Genomic DNA, 24,664 nt, shown 5'->3' with positions numbered 1-24,664 from the left:
TTTACACTCCTTACTTTCCTTGAGAAACACTCTTTTCTATATAGTAATGGGTTGAACTATTTCCCTTTCAAGTATTCATTTATCCACTCTGCACGCAACAAGTATTTCGTGAGTGCTTGTTATGTCCCAGGCACAGACTATACAGATGCAAAATACAGATAGGGTCTCTATTGTCATAGGAAAGGAAAACACATACTAAATAATTAGAGACAAAATTAATAGTTCAATTCTAATTTTGGAAAAATCAATGAGAGGCACAATGAGAGTGTCTGTGCATGGAATCTGCTTATCTGAGAGCTCTTGGAGGGCTTCCCTGAGAAAATGCAGCTGAGGCTAAGATTTTAAGGATGACTAGGTGCTGACTGTGCAAATTGGGGTAGTAGGAGAAGGAACACTCAGGCCAGGAGGAAATAATATGAAAAGGATAAAATGGAAAGAAGCAAAGAAAATTCAAAGAACCTTCATAAGGAAGATGGGTGGATCCATGTTATGGATCCATTTATTTTCACTAAAGCTTTACTAGTCAGCTTTTATACCCAAGGCCCTCTGCCATGGGCTGGAGGTACAACAGAGGGTAGAAACTGCACCCTCTCGCAGCTTGTATTTTGGTGGCAATTACAATGCTAGAGAGATAGGTGCTCTAACAAAAGCAAGAAAGAGAAATGACTTCTAACTCAGACTGAGAGGTCAGCAAACTAGAAGTGATGTCAATGCTGGTACCTGAAGAATGGGAGGCATTAATGAGACAAATGTCATAGTGGAAGTGTGGGGTTGATGAAACGAAGAGTGAATTTGAAGGCCAGAGACTAGAGAGAAAAACAGACAAACAGAAAAGATGTATTTGGGGAACTAAAATAAGCGTAAGTATGAAGACGGAAGTAAAGAGGGGCAATGTGAATGTTTCAGTTTCTTCATCTATTACATAAGGGAGTTGGACCACATTCTGTCTAGGCCATAGATTTTGTGATACTATTTTAAACCCCTCATGTATACTAGGTAAAGATTGAGAGATTGTTAATAAGTTTTTGAGGCCACAGAGATAAGCAGTGACAAAGCTCATTTAGTCTGTCAGTTGAATGTACATAAAAGTCACAAAAAACTGCTTTTGATTGGAAGCAATAGTACTGACCTGATTTTTTTTCACAAAAATTTGAACACTTTGTTATGTAAAAAACTAAACTGACCTTATTGCAAATATGAATTCTTCCCTCCTTCCACTACTTTTTACTGAAGATTCTTCATTTTTCTCTTTAGATTGAGCCCAGAGTGGACTCAAGTTCTGCAGGGTGTCCGGACAGTGCCACGATGACTTGCCACTTGTGTCAGAAGAATAAGTTGATTGACATTGTGCAGATTTCATAAGCAAATGGTTGATTTCCTGGTATTTAGCAAGTTGTCAATTAACGAATAAAACACCAATGTCAGGTTCAGGGTTACCTAAGAATGTGCTCTTGCCTTTACCAAGAAGAATTTGGTGACGGATTCCTATTCCCAAAGTGTTCTTTAAAATGGACAACCTTACATTAACGGATAAAAAAGTGTCCAATGTTCAGAATAATTTTAAGTTTTATGAAACTTTTATACGAAAACCTGATTAGTAGGTCATCTGCTCAGACTTATGTATGAAATAGGAACATGTTAGCCAAAATATGAAAATTGCTACTTAGATATCCACTCTACTGGAGACCTAGAAGATAACAAGTTCCTGAGGGTTTTCCAGGAAGGGACATGAAGAAACAGACAGGGAAAACCAGAGTTAGGTCTCAGTTGAAATCCTGCATCGTTCTCTGAAGACACCATCCTAATATATAGCTGTTGCCTAAAATGTTGACCAAAAATTGGGAATTATTACATTTTCAGACACTGAATAATTTTTCAGAAATTACACATAATGTCTCCTTTGACCTAAAAGGTATCTTTCACTTGCAAATTCTAGTCATTACACCTCTCATAGGGTGAAAGAAAGATATTTGAGAAAACGAACAAAACTAGAGAGAGTGAAAGGTTAAATTTCTTTAGTATAGAAGTGGGGCAAACTTAGGAAGGCATGAATGGAATGAATACAATTATGGACAACAATTTATCCTGGGTTTAGAAACTGCTGACCCAATTGCATATGGTGTACCCTTGAAGTTTGAGTAAAGGAAGATTAGGACAATTACATTGAACAGAAATACTACTAGTGTGTAATGGACTTTGGAACCTACTTGAAGAGGTCATGAAGATAGTACATAGAAATGGAAAAGTTTCCAGCTCTACTTAAGTATGAGCTGAGAAATACACAATATTTCTGGTTGGCATCATATCATATCTTCTGTCATCATAAGTCTTACGGTCCTCTTGGACACAGGCCGTATGCTCCAGTGAACAATAAGCTCATCCTTGTTTGTCATTGTTTTTGTCCCAGTGACCCTATATTGCTTAGCACATTCATTGACCTGCTCAATTAATATGTGTTGATGATGATTAAGGATTTTAATTAATTATAGGGTAATGATTTCTTGTTCTTGCTCGATTATCACACTAATGATAAATGCTAACCTTAATTGAGTACATGCTATTGTATCATGTATTGTTCTCAGTAGATTTTATAGAACAAGTTTAATTCGGATATAAACTCTGGTTCCTATCATATGCTATGGTACTTTTCATATGCCTATTTAAAGATGAGTAATCTAAGAAATCTCAGTGTCTCACACTAACTTAATGATATGGCCAGGATTTAAACTTCAGCAGTCTGACTCCAGAGCCTGTACTTAACCAGTCTATTTCTGCCACTACTAGGGACCAAATTGGAGAAGTGGCTCAGAAATATTTAGCAATGTCTCCTCACTTGCTAACCTAGCGATTCTGACCATTTTTGTCTTTGGAGCCAAATTAGATGTGTTCTGTTCTATATTGCATTCCCCTGTTAGGAAAAGAGAAGTGGAAAGATGATTGAATGGAAAAGAATGGAGTCTTTTGATTGAAATCCTCAATGTTTTACTTTCCTACGGCCTATGTTGACACATTCCATTTGTTTTACCCCAAACTAGGAGTTCCTGTAGGCAAAGCTCCAGAGAGACTACATATGGTTTATAGCTGGTTCTTTCTATATAGATAGCTGGCCAAATATATAAGCAAAGGGCCGACCCAGAGTGGAACCATTTTGGAATTGTTTGCTCATAAAATATACTGCTAAAGAGTCCCACGGAAAGGGAATGGGGGAAGTGAGGTGCCAAGCAGAGCTCTCGTAGCTTTCCACTGAGCAGTGACCTGGGTAATTTACTAAGAGATGTCTGCTGTATTTCTATATTCTAAGCAGGACCCCAAGTCAATATCTTGCCTATCAAACAAAGGCAACCAGTAAGATAACAGGCATTTATAGAATTAATACGGAAGCAGGCTATGTTCCTCCCGCCCACTCTCACAGGCACTCTTTTGGCAAAAGTAGACAGACAGACAGATACACACACACACACACACACGTAGTGTTTTCTCAATTTACCAAGAGAACTACCAAGAGCAAACAACTTGTGTATCAATCTGGTCAATTATAAGAAATGTGGCTATTTCTTCCCTGCAATTTAGTAACTTGACATTTTTCTCTTTCTTTCTTTCTCTTTTTTGTAATCACAGCAGAATCTAAGAAGAAGAAAAAGGAAGGCAAGAAACAGGAGAAGATGCTGGATTAAAAGATGTCACCTGTGGAACATAAAAAGGACATCAGCAAACATGATCAGTTAACTATTGCATTTATATGTACCGTAGGCTTTGTATTCAAAAATTATCTATAGCTAAGTACACAATAAGCAAAAACAAAAGAAAATTTTTGTAGTAGCGTTTTTTAAATGTATACTATAGTACCACTAGGGGCTTATAATAAAGGACTGTAATCTTATTTAGGAAGTTGACTTATAGTACATGATAAATGATAGACAATTGAGGTAAGTTTTTTGAAGTTATGTGACATTTTACATCAAATTTTTTTTTACATTTTTTGGGCATCAATTTAAATGTTATGACTATGTAAACTACTTCTCTTGTTAGGTAATTTTTTTCACCTAGACTTTTTTCCCAATTGAGAAAAATATATACTAAACAAAATAGCAATAAAACATAATCAATCTATTTGAAGAAAATATCTTGTTTTCTGCCAATAGATTTTTTAAAAATGTAGTCAGCAAAATGGGGGTGGGGAAGCACAGCATGTCCTAGTTCGATGTTGACTTTTTTTTTTTTTAAAGAAAATCATTAAAACATAAAATTCTTTCACTTTGGCAGAAGCATTTGTTTTCTTGATGAAATTATTTTTCCATCTGAGGAAAAAAATACTAGGAAAATAAATCAAGGTGATGCTGAAAAAAAGTTGTTTTTGTGTTCAATAATGTGATTTTGTAACCCTACTCCTTTAGTCATTTATACTCCCCCAGTCAACTTATTAGCACAGAGAAATTGTCATACAAACTAGCTAAGTCACTCTTGGGCACAAAGGTCACACAGTTTTTTTTTTTTTTTGTATTTTCTATCAGTAATTAATAGGTTAAATTGGTACTACTGAATTCAACAAAAATTTCACAATAGTCTAGGGTTTAGTGGAGCAGGAAAATGCTTTTATAGTGGATATATGTGGGATAGCACCAGTCCAAATCAGGATCACTATAATGATGGGCAAAATGGTAGTTTGGGCTTAGTTTCCATAAACCAAAAATTTTCACTTTGTTACATGCCATGAGTGCCAAAGGCTACCTGTACAACTTCCTTATCTGTTGGCCTCTAAGCACAATTTTTAAGTAAACAAGTCTGTTCTCCTATTATTCAGAGAATAATAGAAAATTCTCTGGGATTATCTTTAAAGTATTTCTCTTGACATATGCTTTAATTCTAAAGTGATAAGACTCAATAAACAAACACCTATCTACTAAGATAATTGCTAAGTCCGTTTTGGGAAATGATGATTTCAGCCTACCCTGGGCTACCTATAAAATATATAATTACATGCTGGTCTAATGATGCAGCCAAAGGGTCTTGGCAGCTAAACTACTTTTGCCATCTAGCTTAAGACTCTACTTGAGCTAGGAATGTTGAGCAGATCCATTTCTCTCCTCTACATCAAAGCCAACTGTCAGTGGGGAATAGAAAAAAAGGATGAACTTCTAGGCATTTTATGGACTGGTGCTTAATAAAAAGAGTGCCTCGTAAAGTGCAAATGATAGAAACATGAATAGGAAATGTAGTCCTTTTACGAGCTGACCTTAATTGGAAAAAGTACTCATGGGGATGGATGGAAGAGAAAAAAGAAAGGCAGCATCTTGAGTGGATTTTTTGACAGCAGAGTTCCAAAGGGATGGGATGATGGAAGAGCCTGTTGCAAATTTTGATAGCCTCTCAGCTAACATTGCTCCTCTAACACATTTAGCCAAAAACAGCAGCCCATGAATCAGTAATCAGTTAAGGTGAACTAGAACTAAATCTCCCAAGGGAAAAACAGTCCTGTAAGTAACTGGCATACTCCTTTATTCACAGGGCATGGCAAGAAGCCAAAAGTGAAAGATTTCTCTGCTGTGTCAACTATGATACTTAGCAAACCCTAGAATAGCTCCCTGATTCTCCCCTAAAGCAAAGATTGGTATGCTAAGCTCCCTTATATAGAGTGTGAAATTCAACATCCCTTAAGTCTCAAGAATTATTCTACGCCAGTCTCAGCTTTAAACATCTTTTTAAGTCACACTGAAGTGTTGAAACATAAATGCGAAAGGACAAGCTCTCCAAATCTTGGATTCTCACAAATAGGAAAAAATAGATCGTCATTGGGCACTTCTCAGTGTTCTTGAGCAAGCTGTCTGTTCTGGGCTTTATGAACTTCACCCTAAAGTTCATTAAGCCTTGAAGAAGGGAAGGAAAATGTAAAGAAGTCATCTGTGTTCCTTTAAATGGCCTTAGGGGGAAGACAAACTTTCCATTCAATAATTGAGAGGGTAAAAAGCAACTTTACCAAGACGCAGGCAAAAACAAATCTTCCCTGATGAGAAACTGTCCTTATTCAACTCAGAGTTGGTATCCCTCACACTTGTTCTCTGATAGACTTTCTAATTTATTCAGGATATATGAATGCTGTCATATTCTCCTATATATATAGGTTGTGAAGAAGAGGATCTTGGATAGACATTTTGACTTCATACATTCCTGGAATGACATATTAACATCTTGTTAACTTAGTAGAAGTGGAACTCAACCAGAGTTTAAAGCTCTAAATATTTTTAAAGAGAATTTCTCCTAAATTGGGTGGATGGGAAGATGTGGATATGAAAAAAATTGAGTAATTATACTTGACCGTGAGAAATCTTATTGAGAAAGAAAAGGCTATCGTTCTCTTCCACTGAGGAGACAGATACTTCTTTAAGAATAAGAGATACAGATTCTGTAACATCTATTGGCTCCATAATTCTGAAAGTCTTAATTATTCTACAATTTCCTTAAGTGAAGAACAGAGGTAAATAGGCTATAGAAAGCACTGAAAAAGGAAACAGGAAATACTGTCTTTTGCAAATTGAATTATTTAAAAATAGTTTCCAAATATAAAAATCAGAACTTTATCTACATTGAGTCATGGGGTTTTCTAATAGAGTGAAGCAAAGGGACTTTCTTTTCATTAACCTCTCCAAAAATAATAAGGCAGATCAATATCCTTGGATATAGAATATCAAAGCATTCAAGCTACTTTTTAAACAGTGATAAGAGCCTTGGAATACATTAATATAAGAAGAAAAGGGCATAATGTTATTCTAAGCATCCAGCAAGGAATGCCTGCTTCGAAATTTGCAGACTCTAATTCTACCAGAAGTAAAAGATATGGAGCATTCTTAATCAGAGGAAAACATGTCTTACCCTTAGAAACTCACCTGTCCTTTACTGTTTCTGTTCTTCCCAATCCTTTGTTCTTCTAAGGAGAGAAACAAAAGGAAAGTAAAAAAGCTTCATCCTGTTAGGGTCACGAGTAAAACAATGTAATTCGTAAGCATTTCAGTACGAATGAGAAAAGCAGACCTACTTTAAAAACTATTATTATTTAAAAAGTAAAATAAAGAATTAGCTCCCAACATTTAATTTTTGTAAAGCGATTTTTTAAAAAAAGAACAAAACCATAACAGGCAGAACATTGATGTATTTCTTACCCACGGGTCTATTACAATGATTGTATTAAGTTACTCATGGTGTTGGCTAAAGAGGTTTATATGTAGATTATCACTTCATATTTTCTTTTGTTCTTTGAAAATGTGCATGGAAGCCATATTATACCTTATCAGAGAATGAAAACATGAAAAATCTTGACCATCATATCCCTCAACTCCTGGGATGACTTACCGAACATATAGAGATTGTATCCACACATTCGACTTGCTCTTAGTGGAGATACAGATGTTACATAAGATAAATAATCACAGAGAATAATTTTTTCCCTTTTTTGATTGTTTGTCAGATCCATCAAACATAGGGCAAAGCTTCAAGTATCTTTGTTTATGAGATTCTTGGATAACTACATGAACGCATCCCTTACTGTGAATAATCAACAGATTGAAATATTTGCAACGAATGACATGAATTTTAGACTTCTAAATCCTAAAAGTTGCATGCTTTTAAGGCAGTCATTTTTGCCTGATAATCTTTCTGTTAATAAAAAAAGGTACCACACTATTTTTTAAAGAACATGATAAATGTAAATTAAGCTGCTCTTGAAGACTTATTCCTGTCACCGTGAATATCAGGTTATTATTTTTTGTTATCATGGCAGTTGTAGTTGTAAATATTTTCTCCTATGTTCCTCACGGATCGTAGAATTGAATGAATGCTGCACCAGGATATAATCCTGAACTCAATTTGAGGGAGAACAAAACTAGCAACAAGACCCTTCGGCAACATACAAAAAAAGAATATATCTTCTTTTAAATTTTGTCTCTTCATGAAGATGGAATAAAGTATATACTACTCTCTGAGCTATTGGGTAGTATCACGTGGTGACTTTTATAAAGAAATATACAATTAAATTTCAGGATTAAGCAAACATTTTTTCCTGGCCTTTTAGAAAAAATAATCTTTGCTGTCCTTATCCTTGGACTTATCAGATATACTCAAGCATTATCTATTATTTCTACATCAGCAACCACTGGTATTATGAGCAATCTCTGCCTTTTTCAACCTACATTTTATCTCACTTGTATTTCACATGTTGAATCGATATGAAGGAGCACTACTAAGCATTGATCATTTTGAGAACAAATAGAAATTATTATTAGTTATCATAATAAAATTTCTCTAGTAGAAAAATGTACCATCATTGTTTGTAAATTAGCGTTTTTGCTTTAATGCCATACCATTGAAAAATGAACATTTTTTAATATCATAGGGATAGAAGGTCCATATGTAACCTACAAAATGGAGAAACTTCCCTATGAAATTATTTTGTAATAATACACCCTATTTTGAAAAATACCTTTCTATAAGGCTAGATACATTATAATATTATAACATTAAAAAGTAAGATAAAGTTAACAGCACTAAAAGGGCCTGACTGGTCCTTCTGTTTATTAATTATTTCAGTGATACAATCAACATATTCAATTAATTACAATTATCTTCCTAATGTGATGTTAGGCACTCTGGGAAGAAAACCAATAAAATTTAGAATTCCTAGCTCCCAAACTCATTTATTGGTAGATCCTGAATATACAAAGATTTTTTTAAATTAAAAGAAAGCGTTTGTAATGTAAAATAATAGAAATATAAGGTCAGTAATTATTAAGTTTGGACAAGACCCAAGAATTTCAAAGAAATCGCTGGATTGGAGTAGTTAGAGAATTCATAAAGAATTCAGGGTCGATATTTCCCTTGAAGGACGGACTGGGTTTGGTGGAGGATAAAAGGGGCATTTTAAGAGTAAAGATATGAAAAAGATGCAGTTATAAATGTTAGCAGCATACAGCATTTATTTAGTATAGCTAAGCTGATTTACTTAAAGTTTAAGGTAGTTTCTTTACAACATTTTCTACCATCATGTAAAATTGAATTTGGCATTGACAGGCAGCATCCCTACAGCATACACATGCAGACACACAGACACACACACACACACACACACACATAAATAATGAAATACAAGTTTTGGAAAATAATATTTCTCAATACTGTGTACTATGTACACTGACATTTTTCCTCTCTTGTATTTGATTTTCTTAAAGTTGGTTACAATCCATTAAATTTAATTTATGACCTACATATGGATCAAAATCTATACTTGAGTTTTTTCTTACAGATATTTGACATTTAGTCAGACTTTATCTCTTGTGCAAGAATTGGTGTAGATACTGATTTCAGGACACCTTTCCTTTAGGGAAAGAAATATACTGGTACAACCTCTGCCCACTGGAAGGACTTTTGTTTTCCACTGCTTTACAGAATCATCCCTAGTGAGACCAAGTTATGTGGGCGAGAACCTAGAGTTTTTCTTTCCTTGTCCACTGGGCAGAAGGAATCCCCAAAGGGGCCATAGAAGTGGGAGAGAGGAGAACCGCAGTCCAGCAGAAATTGATCATTCCTCTTACTAAACCTTCTAAGTCTGCTTGTGACCAGATATAAATATGTTATTTATTTCTTCTAGTGGATGGGTGTTGCTAGACATACCCTAAATATGGCCAGAGGGCTCATAATATGCCAAAATCATGCTGGCCAAGTCAGATCACATGGTTATCTGATGTCCTGTGGATAGTAATTCAGTTTCTAGACTTAAAAGCAATCTGGAGATATTCATCAAAAAGAGAATAGTTATTAGAGAGGTCATATTAAATGCCTTCCATCTGCCCATACAGGTCCACTCTGCACCATCTACATTCTGCTCCATGTCCCCTGACCCAGGTGAATTTCATCAAGGGCCCCCTTGCCCTCTATTTCCAGTTGGCTGTAGCAAATGAAGAGTATCACAAGGGAACAGAAGAAAGGAGGGAAGAGAACTTTCGTTCCATAGCTGTATCTCTTAATTAAGTTCTTGGTACCTATCAGGAAGAATCTCTCTTCTTCTCTTCTCTTCTCTTCCCTCCTCTCCTCTCCCCTCCCCTCCCCTCCCCTCCCCTCCCCTCTTCTTCTCTCTCTCTCTCTCCCCCTCTCATCCTGATTGTATTTCTAGTATCTTCTCCCTCCTTACACTTCTTTGTGCACAGAAGAAGTAAATAGCACTCCTGATTACTGCAGTTTCTGGGCATCACATTTATAAATAGCCCTTTGATTAAACTCTTTATTTGAGCATGCCATCTATTACCTGCTGGGACTGTGACTGACATAGGAGTGTGATTTACTTTCAAACTCTAAAATATTCCGCTAATTATCTTTTTTGGGGGCTTTCCAGTAAAAGTGAAGTACCATGCCTACCAAGGAAAAGAAATCCTTCCTCATGTGGTGTGCTTTTAAGATTAGCAAGCCCACATCAACTCAGAGTTAATTGCCCCCTCCTGGCCTGATTTAGCAGAGTTTCTCCACTTCCTGCTAGGATAAAAGGGCTTATTTTGACGGCAACTTCAGTTGAACTTCTAGCATTCTAGATTCCAAGCTTTCCAGAATCATTGGATCTGCCAGGTCACACAAGACAGGAGGAAAATCTGCTTTTACCAACTGGAGTGCCTGCTTCTGATCTGGGACTCATTCAAATGTGTAGCTTTTCAGATACAGGTAAGTAGGGCGATTAAGACCCCAGATACTGCATATGTTCCCTTCAAAATCCAAGGGGGCCTATGAGATAATGTACTTTCTTTCCATTGTTAGGGTTTGTAAAGTCCGTAATTTGTTCTTCATTTTGAAGGGTATATCTTCACATGTCCCCACTCATTGTACCCAGGAAAATTTACTATGGTGACTGGTATTGTGAGTGATAGCACAAACTTTGAATATACAATGAAACTTTTCCATTTAAAGGAACTGAATTGCAGGAAGATACTTCTTTAACAGCCAGTCCTACAAACTTTATATTACATCCGAGTATAATACCTGATATACTCCTAGATTTACCTTATGGTCAGCAAGGGGATGAAGATCCTCATGACAGTTAAGGAAGATTAAATGAGGAAGACGCATAATCATAAATTAGCATACTTCAAAAATGCTCTTTGAAAGGGTAGCCATAAGTATATGAGAAAAGACCTACTAGCAAAATATTTAGAATTTATACAGAGGTTTCAGTATTCATCTAGGGGAAGAAAGCATCAAAGATCTATAACAGAATCATAATGTTTGTCCTGGAGAGAAAATTACTATGACTCTTCACTTTGGGCATGTTACTTTTGCCGTTACTTAAAAAAGAAATATCAAAACCCGCAATTGCTTTTGCACCAACCAAATAAATATGAAGTTCTGCTGACTATTGTGAAGCAGTCTTCATTTGTAACACGCTTCTTTATTTTTGCAAGATTTAACTCCTGCCATTTGCACATTATCTTACCAATCCATCTAGAATATTTATTCTTTCCAACTTAAGTCATAGCAGCATGCTGCTGTAAATGCTGTAAAACTTTATAATATCTGGAGGCATGCTGAGGGAGCCGATGAATTAGATTGCGACATGGAGTCAAAACATTGGTGTTTTCTGTGTCTAGGGTAAAAGTGAAGTACCATGCCCACCAAGCAAAAGAAATCCTTCCTCATGTGGTGTGCTTTTAAGATTAGCAAGCCCGCATCAACTCAGAGTTAATTGCCTCCTCCTGGCCTGATTAGCAGAGTTTCTCCAATTCCAGCCAGGATAAAAGAGTTTATTTTGATGGAAACTTCAGCTGAATTTCTAGCATTCTAGATTTCAAGCTTTCCAGACCAAAAGAGAATAACCAATAATGGAAATTCTGATTTATTTAGAGAATCATCACTCTATTGTCTCATAGCAGAGATAAGGGAGAGGTTCTGAGGTGTACTCAAGAGAAGAATGGGCAAGATGTGAATAATTGCTCTTACCTAGCATGCCTGAAATCTTTGACTGCCTTCCCTTTATATTAAGGTTAAATCTCTCTGGCCATCTAAGGTACTTTTTTTTTTTTTTAGCAATATTTGGGTGCAGTTTTCATTAATTAAATGAGGAAACTTGACTAGAGATGGAAAATTGAATTCAGACTTTCTGGTGAATTCATCCTTATCAAGAAATTATAACATATCCCAAATAAGATTCCATCCTCTTAGAAATTTCATTCTCCAAAATTTACTTGAACAAACACAATTCTATGTTAATTATATAGATTATGGTGATTAATTCCTGAAACTCTCTTTGGGTATGTTTCCTTTTCCAAATTCTGATTATGCATTTCACCCCATAGACTATTACTAGTTTAAATTCATTAATTAATCAATGCTTTCCTTTAGTCAACATGTTTATTAAATGCTCAGCACTTTATAGATTCTGGGAATGCAGCAAAGAACAAAATTGACGAAAATCCGTGTTCATGGAATTTACATTTCTGTGGGGGACACAGAAGACAGTAATGTTTTGTTTATCTACTGCTGCATAACAAACCACCTAATGGTTTAAAACAACAATCATCTTATTACTCCGTGATTCTCCCAGTGGTTTGACCATACTTCTTGTGGCGGTTCTTTGCTCTATGAAATGTCAGCTTGAGGGGCTGGGATGTCTCCACCACATGTCTAACTTCTTCATGGAAATAGCTGAAAATTGGACTCGGGTGGGATACTGAATGGCTAGGTCTCTTTCTTTCTCCATGTAGTCTCAAGGCTTCACTCTTCCCACATGGCATCATCTCTCTCCATGGTCTATCTGTCAGGGTAACCAACCATTTTATGTGGCAGCATAGAACTCTCCAAAGCACACAATTGGAAGCCACCAAGCCTTCTTCAGGTTTAGGCCAGGAACTGACCCTACACTATTTCTGCCACATTTTAATAATTAAATTGAGTCCCAGGTCCAGCCTAGATTTTAGGAGAGGTGACTACACAAGAAAGTGAATCTTGGGAGGTATAGTTAATCAGAGGACAAGTTTTGGAACAAAGTATACAAAAAAGTAAAATGTATGTTGGATGGTGGTAAATACAATAGAAAGAAAGCAGTGAAGAGTAATGCATAGTGTTGGGCAAGGGTTGGAATTTTAAATGCAGTAACCAGGCAAGGCCTCCTGAAGCAGGCAAATGCCAGTGATCAAAAGCCTGGGGCAGGCAAGGGAGCAACTCATGCGGTTACCTGGGGAAAAGAACATTTCAAGCAGAGAGAGCCATGAGGGCAGTGAGTGCAAAAGTGGTGAGATGGAAGTTTCTAGCAAATTCCAGGAATAACAAGGAGCCAGTGAATGAAGTAAAGACAGCAAAGGAGAAAAGAGGAAGAGATCATCAGAGCAATGAGAAATGAGGCCTCATTGAGGTTTGGGTGCTAGAGGAATCATTTTAGTTTTCTTGGGAGAGACACTCCTTCCTCATGCAAGGGACGCAAAGTAGGAACGTTGATGAGAGGTTTGGTGATTCAGGTTTTCTGGTTCCTAAAATCCTTACTAATAAAACTCCTAAACAGCTGATATCCCATTATTATCCTCAAGATTCATGTGAGATATGTGTCAGTTCACCTTATCAAATTTAACAAGCAACATGATTCATTTCTGAGTTTGGTTTTCATCAACCTCCATCCTATGACAGCTGTCAAAAGAGAGGCATAGGGCATGGTGACAGGAAGGCTCTAGATTTTAGTCCCTGCCTCAGGTTGAAAATTTTAACATTGAGCACATCATTTTCTCAGTTTAATTTATCCATCTATTGCAACAACTACTAGTTCAGAAGAATTTCATCCTTAGTATCCCAGGCAGTCCAGTCAATAATGTTATTTACCGGCTCTCCACTATATATCAATAGCCTCTTAATTTCTCATCTTAAAACATTAATATCAGTCCTATGGCTTTTTTATGACATATTAGCTCAATAATTAATTCCATTCTCCACCCTTATGCTTTTGCATTCAGCATTTTTTGACTGCAAGCAATAGAAACTGTTATTCTCAAACTGAAGTTGCGTGTGTGTGTGTGTTTGTGTGTGTGTGTATAAAGAATTTTCCTAAAAGGATATTAGGTTGCTCACAGAATTGAGTAGAGAGCCGAAGGAGGGATAGAAGATCAGGAACATTGAGAAAGATAAAAGACACATGTACTCTGAGCATCTCAGCATCTCAAGAATTTCTCACATGACTCAGTTCCAATCAATTTTGGTCCCTGTGTGTCTTTGCATTCTTGGGATATTCCTCCTGAGAAAGCAACTCTGGTTGGCCTGACTTGGACTGTGTGGCACCCCTGTTGTCCAAACTTGATGGTCTTCAGATTGCCAGCTGTATTAGACTGTTTCTCACGCTGCTAATAAAGACATACCAGAGACTGGGTAATTCATAAAGGAAAGACGTTTAATGGACTTGCACCACATGGCTAGGGAGGCCTCACAATCATGGCAGAAGGCAAAGGAGAAGCAAAGGCACATGTTACATGGCAGAAGGCAAGAGAGCATGTGCAGGGGAACTCCCTTTTATGAAACCATCGAGTCTCATGAGACTTATTGACTATCATGAGAACAGCACGGGAAAACCCACCCCCATGATTCAATTACCTCCCACCAGGTCCCTCCCACAATACGTGGGGTTATTACAATAAAGGCAATATTTGGGTGGGGACACAGAGCCAAACCAATCAGCAGCCCACCAGAATCAGACAGGAATGGATTAAGTAGGGCAGTTATTCAAAGAAAGGCACACTTATAGAAATAAAAATGAAATATTAAAAATGAAGTATTAACATATTAAAAAATTATTTTAAATATTCAATATTAAAATATTGACCAATAAGAAATAGTGGGAAGTGCACTTTGACATGAGTCAATGTCTGTCCTGTACAGAAATGTGAATGCAAAGAAAAGGAGCTTATTAGGCAATGAAGAGTTATTAGTATTTCTACTAAGACTGAAGTTAGTGACAATGTTTACACTTGAAGAATTTTAGTCTGTCACCTGGAAGTGGCTTATAATATAAATTTGAATAGTGAAGCACTTAAGATGGGAAGGCAATTTAGGAAGTTATTGGAATTTTCCAACTGAGAAGTAATGAAGGCCATTTGGATCTGTCATAGATTTTGCCTCTGGCCACCCAATTATTTTCTCACTCGATTATTGCTTTTTCTCTGCTTCCATCACTGTTGCCATACTATTTTCTTTGTGATCCAAGGAGATCTGACTTAATAACACATTTTGCTTCATGCATTGGGGGCCTAATGTCGTACAAAGTGGATACTGCTCAGAGAGTAAAGCTGATTTTGAGAGCTGATAAGTTGTCATAAACTTCCTGGTGTCCTGCTTCCATATCCCTCCATTCCCATTAACATAAATGAGGTCACCCAGACTAGAAGACTCAGTCACAGTGTAAGCTTTGTGAACCATCCTCTCCTCAGTTATTTAAAATGATCTGATTTAATGGAAAATTCAGCATCAAGCCAGTCTTCTGTCATGCTCACATTGTGCCCCAGGTATAAGAATTAGGGTCATGTGTTATACCTGAGAGAGATTCCAGCTTATTACCCTTTTCTACTCTGTCTTTAATTAACTTTCTTATATTCTGCCCAGTATTTTTTTTTTTTTTTTTTTTTTTTTTTGAGATGGAGTTTTGCTGTGTCGCCAGGCTAGAGTGCAGAGGCACGATCTCGACTCACTGCAACCTCCTACTCCCTGGTTCAAACTCAGCCCAGTATTCTAATCCTTATAAGACTGGACTCTGTTCCTTCTTTTAATTTCCCTCCCCTCAGGTACTTTCACCAACTCAGGGGCAGGTTTGTTCTGAATCCCTTACCAGCTCTGGACAGACTTGTGTGATGTAAATTTTATCTCCAGGTTTTAAGGTATATCTCTGCTGTATTTTTGCCTGATCTTAGAATACCTGCTGCCATGTCCTCTGGGTTACATTTTACTTCTTGTTGGACTTCCTTGATATCAGCTTCTGGGCAACCTCTGGCTACTCCTCCTCTATCTTCTAGCTGCTGGGTTCTGGGTTCTGTCTGCTCTGCTGGTCTTTCCTCCTACAGTACTGTCTGAAACTCCGTCTCCTCCCTCCTAATCTACCTTTCTTTTCCTTCCTTTTGGCAACTTTCATTCCTTTGTGGAGCTCCCTACTTCCAGATATAAGCTGTTCTGAATCTTCCCTAACTACTTGAATTTATCTCCTTCATCTTCAGTTGTGTGCTGAGATAGGAAATTTATTTTAATGGAATGAAAATGGACAAAAGAGAGAGTAAAGAAAAACAGAAAAAGGGGATGTAAAAATTATTAATCTTGTCCACACATACAACAATAGGAACCATTTACCTAAGAATCCTAGAGATACATAATACTAATTAATAGCTGGAGCTCAGTGGAGACTTTTGGAGAACTAATTTGATAGAGAGAGGGGTGGGAGTTGCTAAAACCAAACTGCTAGTTGTAACGTATGAGTTCTGAGCAGTTTTTGCTCCATGACCCGCTTTGGCAGTCTGGAGAAACCTACGTACTCCTTCACAGAACAGTGTTTTTAAATGCTAGAGATAAATTATATTGGATTATAAATTATTTCAATGACATTGAAATAGAGTTGTCACCATATTAAGAAAACAAATTTTTGATAAGGAAATATTTTGCTTCACTATTAACACATGAAATGACAGGGCCTAGAATTACTGAAAGTAGTGATACGTACAGATGGTACTTTTATATATATTTGTGAAAACTGTAACAAGATAATCTACAACTTCTAGGTATGAAAAAAATAAAAAATACCATCATGGTTTATTATCCACATTTGCAATGGAAGAAAATGTGGAATCTCAGTTTAGTTAGAGATGAGTGAAAATAAGCATGTTTTTCCCCCCTGCTTAAGTCATGTGCCCCAAATTCACTTTAGGTACCCATTAATTAAGAGCCCTGTTCTAACGAAGGCCACAAGCATAGGCAAGACTAGAGAGGTGTAATGCATCTATGTCAATTGCATACTGTAGTGGTCCTATTCACTACGTTTTCAGACAGGGGCCTGCCTTTTTTTCCCCAAACACTGGCCTGTCTTCCATGCCAGGCCCCAAATATACGACTTTCTTTTCTCCTTAGTGCCATTGGTTCTTCTGTCCTCTTTGCACTAGATTAACCATAGTGTTTTTTTCCAATTCTTTTTTTTTTTTTTTTTTTTTTTTTTTTTTTTTTTGAGATGGGGTTTCCCTCTGTCACCCAGATTGGAGTACAAAGGCACAATCTCAGCTCACTGCAACCTCTGCCTCCAGAGTTCAGGCAATTATCCTGTCTCAGCCTCCTGAGTAGCTGGGATTACAGGTGTGTGCCACCATACCTGGCTAAGCTTTGTACTTTTAGTAGAGATGGAGTTTTGCCATGTTGGCCAGGCTGGTCTTGAACTCCTGACCTCAAGTGATCCACCTGCCTCGGCCTCCAAAAGTGCTGGGATTACAGGCTCTTCCAATTCTTTAGCCAGCTTCCTTTATACTCATTATTCTGTGTTATATATTGATTTAGTTGTCAACAATTTTGTGCTCTAAAAGGGTATGTTAAAATCTCTGTTCAGGCTAGATTTCATAATCCAATCCCCATCTGACAATTCTTACACTTTACCATCTAATTGGTTAATTCTCAATTCTTAATTCTCAGTTGAACATTTCTCATGTTCAACCTTTTTAATATATAGAAAGTTAGTTACAATTATATATTATGTACATTTGCAGATGTGACAACTTCTGGTGGGTGGACATTAATAATAGTAAATAATAATATTTAAAAATACTTTTCCTTTCCTATAAATCAAATTCTATAATAAATTTCAAAAATGTAGAACGCTTTGAAAACAATAATAATAATAACTTTATTGAGTGCCTACTAGGTTCAAAATTCTGTTATAAGTACTTATTGTGGATTATCTCTTTAATTCTAATAACAATTCTGAGATATGAAGGCTAATAAAACCTTCATTTTATATTTAAGAAAACTAACATGCAGAGAGGTTAAGTAACATGTCCGAAGACACTCACAACAGAAGAACATAGGAATTGTATCAATAATAACATCTTAGTTGCTTTTCCACCCACCATTATGTGAAATAAAAGTTGTATAAACTCAAAGCTATACAAATATATACTATAGTAATTAGCCATATTTAAATCAAGACCATTGGACTCCATTCTGTTAGTCACATATAAATTATTAGGTTGAATCACAGCTATAAAACACAGAATAAGAAAATGAATCTTCCAATGACCTTAAATAGGTAATATGTACAAATATCAACCTTCAATTGTATCTGTGCAGTAACTTCCAAATTAATATGCCTTACTGCATACACTAATAGCTATGAATTTTGCCATATTGTATTTTCTGTTGTACTTTTTGTTTGTACTTTGTTATAAACGTGTTTATGTTCTAGTTTTTAAATATAAAGGAATTGTCTTCAATGATAAGGCAAAAATCATGAATTATTTTACAATAAAATAACAATGATTATTTGTTTTATCAGGTTAATTCAAGGATTGTAGACTAGGGAAACAAGATAAAGAAAAACTACCTACAAATTATAAATGAGAATTAGATTCTTAGTGGAAGTTCTGTCCTTGTTTCTTTCTCTTTTTTTATTCATTTCTTTTTAATGGATCTATCAAAATGAAAGTATATTAGGAAAAAGCTAATAACTCCTCAATATTTTCTTGAGGTAATGTTAACATTTTTATGCATATTCTTCCAAAATATTCCCCTTGTACACATATATTCAGTGGCCCTGAAGTATGCAGCCAACTCGGATTGGAACGGGACATTCTGCGAGATCCAGCCAAGTCATCCCTGTTCACACTGACTCACATCTTAAATATGAATTTATCTTCTCTGCTACCCTCATTATTCAAGGGCTCATAGAATTCCTGGTTTATTGACAATGCTTATAATGTTGCCTCAAAAAACGGACACAATTCTTAGCAAAAAACAACAGGCACTACAATGGGTGAATCACCACAGGATTCAATGGTCCTAAAATATATACCATTGTCTGAAGCTGTTCATCCAATAGAAGCTTGTAATCACTTTTTAAAAGCTTAGTTAAGGTGTACAATTAGGGAATATACCTGTGGAGTTTTAGCACAGAATTCTAGGACATGTAAGGTGCCAGGTTTAGCAAATAAAATACAAGATGCCTAGTTGAATTTCAATGTGAGATAAATAACGAATGGATGTTTTAGTATAAGTATGTCCTCGTTGTATGGAACATATTTATACTAAAAAATTATTCATTGACTACCTAAAATGTAAACTTAACTGTGCATCCTGCATTTTGCCTGGCAACCATGGGATATAGTGTATAAATTGAAACCACGGTCTTTCTATGGTGCTGTGCCTCTGTGGTGGCTGAGAAAATGTACTGCTCAGATACTCTAAGGGGAACGTGATGTAATACTGGATAAGCAAGATTTCAATAACTGCGGGAACTTTCTTGGGACAAAGAATATAACATCCTAGCAAGAATCCCAGGAACCAAACTCACTGTTAGAATGGCTCTTAGAACCCTGTAGAAAGCAAGGATTCAGTTCACAATGAGTGAAGCAAAAATGTCAGAGTTTTCAAGACAGATAAAAAAGAAAAATATTGAGAAGCTTAGAGAAGTATGAAGCTGAAGTTAATATGATATGTGAGACCAGACAAGCCACAGAGGATCATGTTATGCTTTGGGCCCGTGGGACATGCCATTCACCAAGGCCATCATGAATGCACTGGTAAGAGGAACCAGCTTCACTGCAAAATTCAGTGACTGCTCATGCTTAAAAGCCAATAGCCAGGAGGATGCAATTACCTAATGACGAGAGAAGCCCAAGGGGAAACCAATTGGACTCTACCTTCAGAGAATTTAGGAAATGGTTAATGGAACCTGGTGTGCTTAGCAGCAAAATTGTAAGGTAAGCCAGGTGATATCAGAGACACTGAATGTCTACAACCAGGAAAAGTTATGAATAGAAGAGCTGGGGATGCTTGTCCCTCAAAATAGTTATGATTCCTGGTTCATTTCCTGAATCTCAGCTAATTTTTCTATTTGGAACCCAATAACTGAAAACATGTTCAGGCCACTCGACTCACTTGAAGGAAATACTTTGCAACACTGTGGCAAGAAAAGACCAGGATGATCCCTTTAGTTTTTCCTCCATTGGATCTATGGGCACTTAAAAGGGTGACCATCATTATGGCCCCTTGCTTGAGTTGGGGCTTACAGGAACAAGTAAAAACTGGTGCCCTGGATAAAGTCTGGGTCACAGAAGGACCATTGCATCTGCAGACCCACCCAGTGGTCATTTTCTGAGTCCCAGAGTAGAGAGTTAAAATGGATATCCTTAGCAGCTGAAGTAATCCCTACATTGAATTCTTGGGCTCAGGTAAACACTATCTGAAACTGCCCTCCCACCACCATCAATACAGCTGATCAAAACCAGAGTTACATTCTCAAAGGGAATCATAAAGAGTATTGCCACCACTGTAATCCTGAAGGACGTGGTACTGGTTCCTACTTCTCTTTATTTTGACAGTCTGCACCACTCTCTGCTGCAAAATAAAAGGACTTTGAACAATTATTGTAGAAGACTGCAAGAAGTCCAAATTGAAGCTGCAGTGCCAGACCTAGGGTCATTGTAGAGCAGATGAACGAGGCCACATGTACATTGCAGGCAGCCATTGATTGGACAAAAGTGTTCTTTTTGATTCCAATTAGGAAACAAATTAGAAAGAGTTTGGATTTGTGGAACACATACTATTCATTTATAGTTTTGCCACAGGACTGTATAAATTCTTCCATTCTCTGTCATAGTCTGAAGGAGATTTGGACTCCCTGGACATCCCATAGAATATCAAGCCAATCTTTTATATCAGTACTATTGAGGAAACTAGGCAGGATGAATAGGAGGTGGCTAGCATGTGGGAAACCTGCTAAGACACTTATATTCCAGAAAGTTGGAGATATACCTTATGAAAATTCAAGGAACTGCAACTTCAGTGAAGTTTTTAAAGATCCAATAGTAAGGGGCTTGTCAGGATATCCATCATTCTAAAGTGAAACAAATTATTTCATCTTGCATCTGCTACCACACGCACACAAACACACACACACAAAAAGAGAAAGAGACATGGTAGGCCTCTTGGGTTATGGAAAATACGCATATTCCACCTAGCAGTTACTGTTCAGGTCCATATATCTAAGCCCTATTTATTAGAAAAGGGCTTAGTAACAGGTCCAGGGTGTAATGCACATGGCCCTGAAGCTTGGGCATTATAATCTTGTGGATGCTATGGCAGTGCAAACGTATGTCTAGAGTGAGAAAAGATGTAGTAAGCACCTGTGGAAAACTCTAAGGAAAGAATTACAAGACAGGCCCTTGAGATTCTGAAGCAAGGAAATTCTTGCAAATTTGTCATATAAAATTTACATCCTCATTGATAAAGTATGGAAGTTTCCATTACTCCTTTATTTTGTCAATGCTTGGTATTGTCAAACTTTTAAATTTTCTTAAGTTATGAATATAAACTAGACTTTAAAAAATATTATACTATTCACATAGAAAAATAGAAAATAAACTTATTATCCAAACATCTTTGTCTCTTGTAGATGGCAGTCTTTTATTAGATTGAGGAAAAGTAGCTAAGGTCCAAGATTCCTTCCACTAAAATAATAGTTGTTTTAATGAGGGGAATAACTTTTTAATATGGAAGGAAAGAAACTTCAGAAGTTTTTATAACCTTTACACTAATTGATACTTTATAATTGTTTATTTTCCTATAGTGTATGATTATTCCTACCCCAGATTCCTTGAAATATACAATATCCCAATTCTTGAGATTAGTTGCTAGGTAGTAAAATGGAAAAAAAGAAAATAAAAGAAGAAAAAGAAAATAAAAGAAAGAGGGAGAGGAAGGAAGGAAGCAAGGAGAGAGCAAAGAAAGAAATAGAAAAAGAAAGAAAAGAAAGACAAAAAAGGAAGAAAGGAAGGAGGAAAGAAAGAAAAAGAAGAAAGAAAAGACAAAAAAGGAAGAAAGGAAGGAGAGAGGAAAGAAATAAAAAGAGAAAGGAAGAAGAAAGAGAAAAAAGAAGGAAGGAAAAGAAAGAAAGAAAAAGGAAGAAAAAGAAAGAGAAAGAAAGAAAAGGAAAGAAAGGAAGGGAGAAAAAGAGAAAAAAAAAGGAAGGAAGGAAGGAAAGCAAGCAAGAAAGAAACAGGAAACTGAGTTGTTTGGCATTCAAGACATTCAGGCCTATTGAGGATTACTTGCCCCTTGCCCCAAGTATTTGGTTATGTCTATGAGATATGTAAGTCTAGAGGATGGTAGAACATCTGAAAAAAGTAAAAATTATATTCACATATTAAATGAGACAATAGATAAATGACCATATTCTTTACCTTTCCTTTTAATGCCTGTTTTTATATTGAACAACCGTTTTTGTGGCTGAGATTCTTCCACTTTGCAGGAATCTCTCTTCTCTAAAGCAGAAGTCCTAGACATTCCCCCAGGCTCTCACGGACCATGTTAACAATGACACTTTAATTAAGGAGCACACAGATTCTTTCTATGTGTGGGATAAGGTTAGTTTAGTCTGAGGAAGTAGATATTAATCTCTACATAAGACAGAAAATTAATTTCACATCAAAGTGATTATTCTTGCTTGCAATATCATTATTTTTTCATTACAAAATAACACCAGTTTGGGAAAATTGTTTATAACATGTATTTATCACTTTTTATAGTCTACTGTCTACTGTTTAGTGTTGGTAATATGTCTATGGTTCTCAAAAGGAAATCATGTCATTCACAAGAGTCATAAAAATGTTTTCTTTGACATCCACCTTAAACTCAGCTCCTTTACTGGTGATCATGAACTCTGCTTTATAATTCATAAATGTTTCTCTTTTCAGGCTTATTTTAAGTTCCCACATTTCAGTTTCTATCTCAATATCTGTTCAATTAGGTACATTTGTTTATTACCTATTGTCAGTAGTTGGATTCTGAAGAGATATTTTCCAAGAACTGGAAAGTATATTTTAAAAAGAAATAGATTACTTTCTGAAAGTTAACCTACAAAGTCCGTGCTCAGTAAGTCACATGTAAATGCAATTGACAAGGAAGAACGGCTGTTAGATCAAGGAATTGAGTGGCATAAGATTGATGTCACAATGTTGTCCAACAGGGGTGTTCCAGTTAGAACTAGGAGCAAGGAGGATGTGAGAGGGAGGTGAGAAAGATGGCTATGACAGAGAAACAGGAGTTGCAGTAGTCCACACTGCAGTGCAAGCGTGAGGAGGCACAGGAGAGGGAGACACTTAAGTCAAACACCTACCACGTTCATATCTACTGACATGCCAGCACCGGTTTCAAGGAGAATATATCCATACCGCATACAGGAAGAAAATCAATACCATGTCAAAGTTAGTATTACAGCCCAAGACGCAGTTATTTTCATAATGAATACATGGAAATCATTATTTTCTTAAGTCAGCTCTATAACATGGTAATTGTGAGCCCACACTGCCATATGTGGTCAATATGAATATGCTGATAATTCAGTCTTTGAGCTAGCCAGGGTCAGTTCTTGAGCCATGGAATATGAGCCAATGTAATGCTACCCCAGAGGTTAATTTCTCATGTGCAGACTGCTTTTTCCAAGTAATAATGATATGTCATGTAACTGTTTTTGAAATTTCTACAGTTGATATAGGTCATTAAAATTAACAGACTAGAAAGTGCTTTATATTAAATCATTTAAGATATCATCAGCTTTATGGTAATACAGTACATATTCATAGAAATATTTCCATCTTTATTCTGATATCTGTTGAGATGAATAGAATTACACGCAAGTGAGGAAACATATCAAATTTAAATCACAAGGAAATCTCATTCCCAGTAAGTGGCCTATGAAACAAACTTCAATAATCTGCTGAAAGAAGCCTCTTCTCATATTTTATGGGAATAGAGAGAAAAGAGAGACTTCAAGATAATTAGGGAGAGAAGAGTTCTTACATATCAAGAAAAACCTTCAAGACTGAAATGGCACTTCTCACAGTACTCATATGAACTGCATAAAGGTTCATAGAAAACGTGTGAATGGATTGTGTCATTATCATCACAGTATGAGGCTATGTTCTGGCTACTTAAGAGATCAGTTTGAGAAAGCAAATTCAATAAGGGAGAGATAGGGAACGTGTAGCAAAGGATGTTTTCCTTCTGCCATCCTGTTGCGTAATGGGTTCATTTTTAGGGATCCCCAATACAAACTAAGCACAGTAAGTATTATTAAGGAATAAAATATCTGGGTAACATGAAAAAATATGACACATGTTATTTCTATCAATATCTTGACTAGTTGGATAAAATCCACAGCAATTTTTATTAGCCCTCTGGGCTTTCCAGAAAAATCTCTTACATATTTTTCTTATCCAAGAACACAAATCAAACTGTCCTATTTTATTGATGTAAATTATTATTTATTTAAATAATATTTCAATGTATTGCCAAATGAGTGTCTATACACACACACACACACACACACACACACACACACACACACACATTTGGCTGCCTCAAAGAACAAAGCATGACCTATATTGCTGTCTTAGTCAGCTCAGGCTGTTAGAACAAATTATCATAG

The 24,664-nt window shown here is 36.4% G+C and overlaps 1 protein-coding gene across 4 annotated transcripts in view; it reads left to right on the top strand.

Moving 5' to 3' along the window:
* Positions 1-4,347, top strand: part of PTN (pleiotrophin) — a 115,063-nt gene extending 110,716 nt beyond the window's left edge. For 3 of the 4 annotated variants that reach the window (XM_003261385.4, XM_012512344.2, XM_030826096.1), the window contains exon 5: positions 3,619-4,347. In XM_003261385.4, the coding sequence (XP_003261433.1) occupies positions 3,619-3,674 (56 nt within the window). In that variant the 3' untranslated portion in view covers positions 3,675-4,347. The remainder of the gene's footprint in view (positions 1-3,618) is intronic. The other variant, XM_012512346.2, reaches the window with a different exon arrangement.
* Positions 4,348-24,664: the final 20,317 nt, after the last annotated feature.

Source organism: Nomascus leucogenys, chromosome 13, assembly GCF_006542625.1.
Source record: "Nomascus leucogenys isolate Asia chromosome 13, Asia_NLE_v1, whole genome shotgun sequence".
Taxonomy (NCBI): Eukaryota; Metazoa; Chordata; class Mammalia; order Primates; family Hylobatidae; genus Nomascus; species Nomascus leucogenys.
This window is presented reverse-complemented; position numbering and strand designations above follow the sequence as displayed.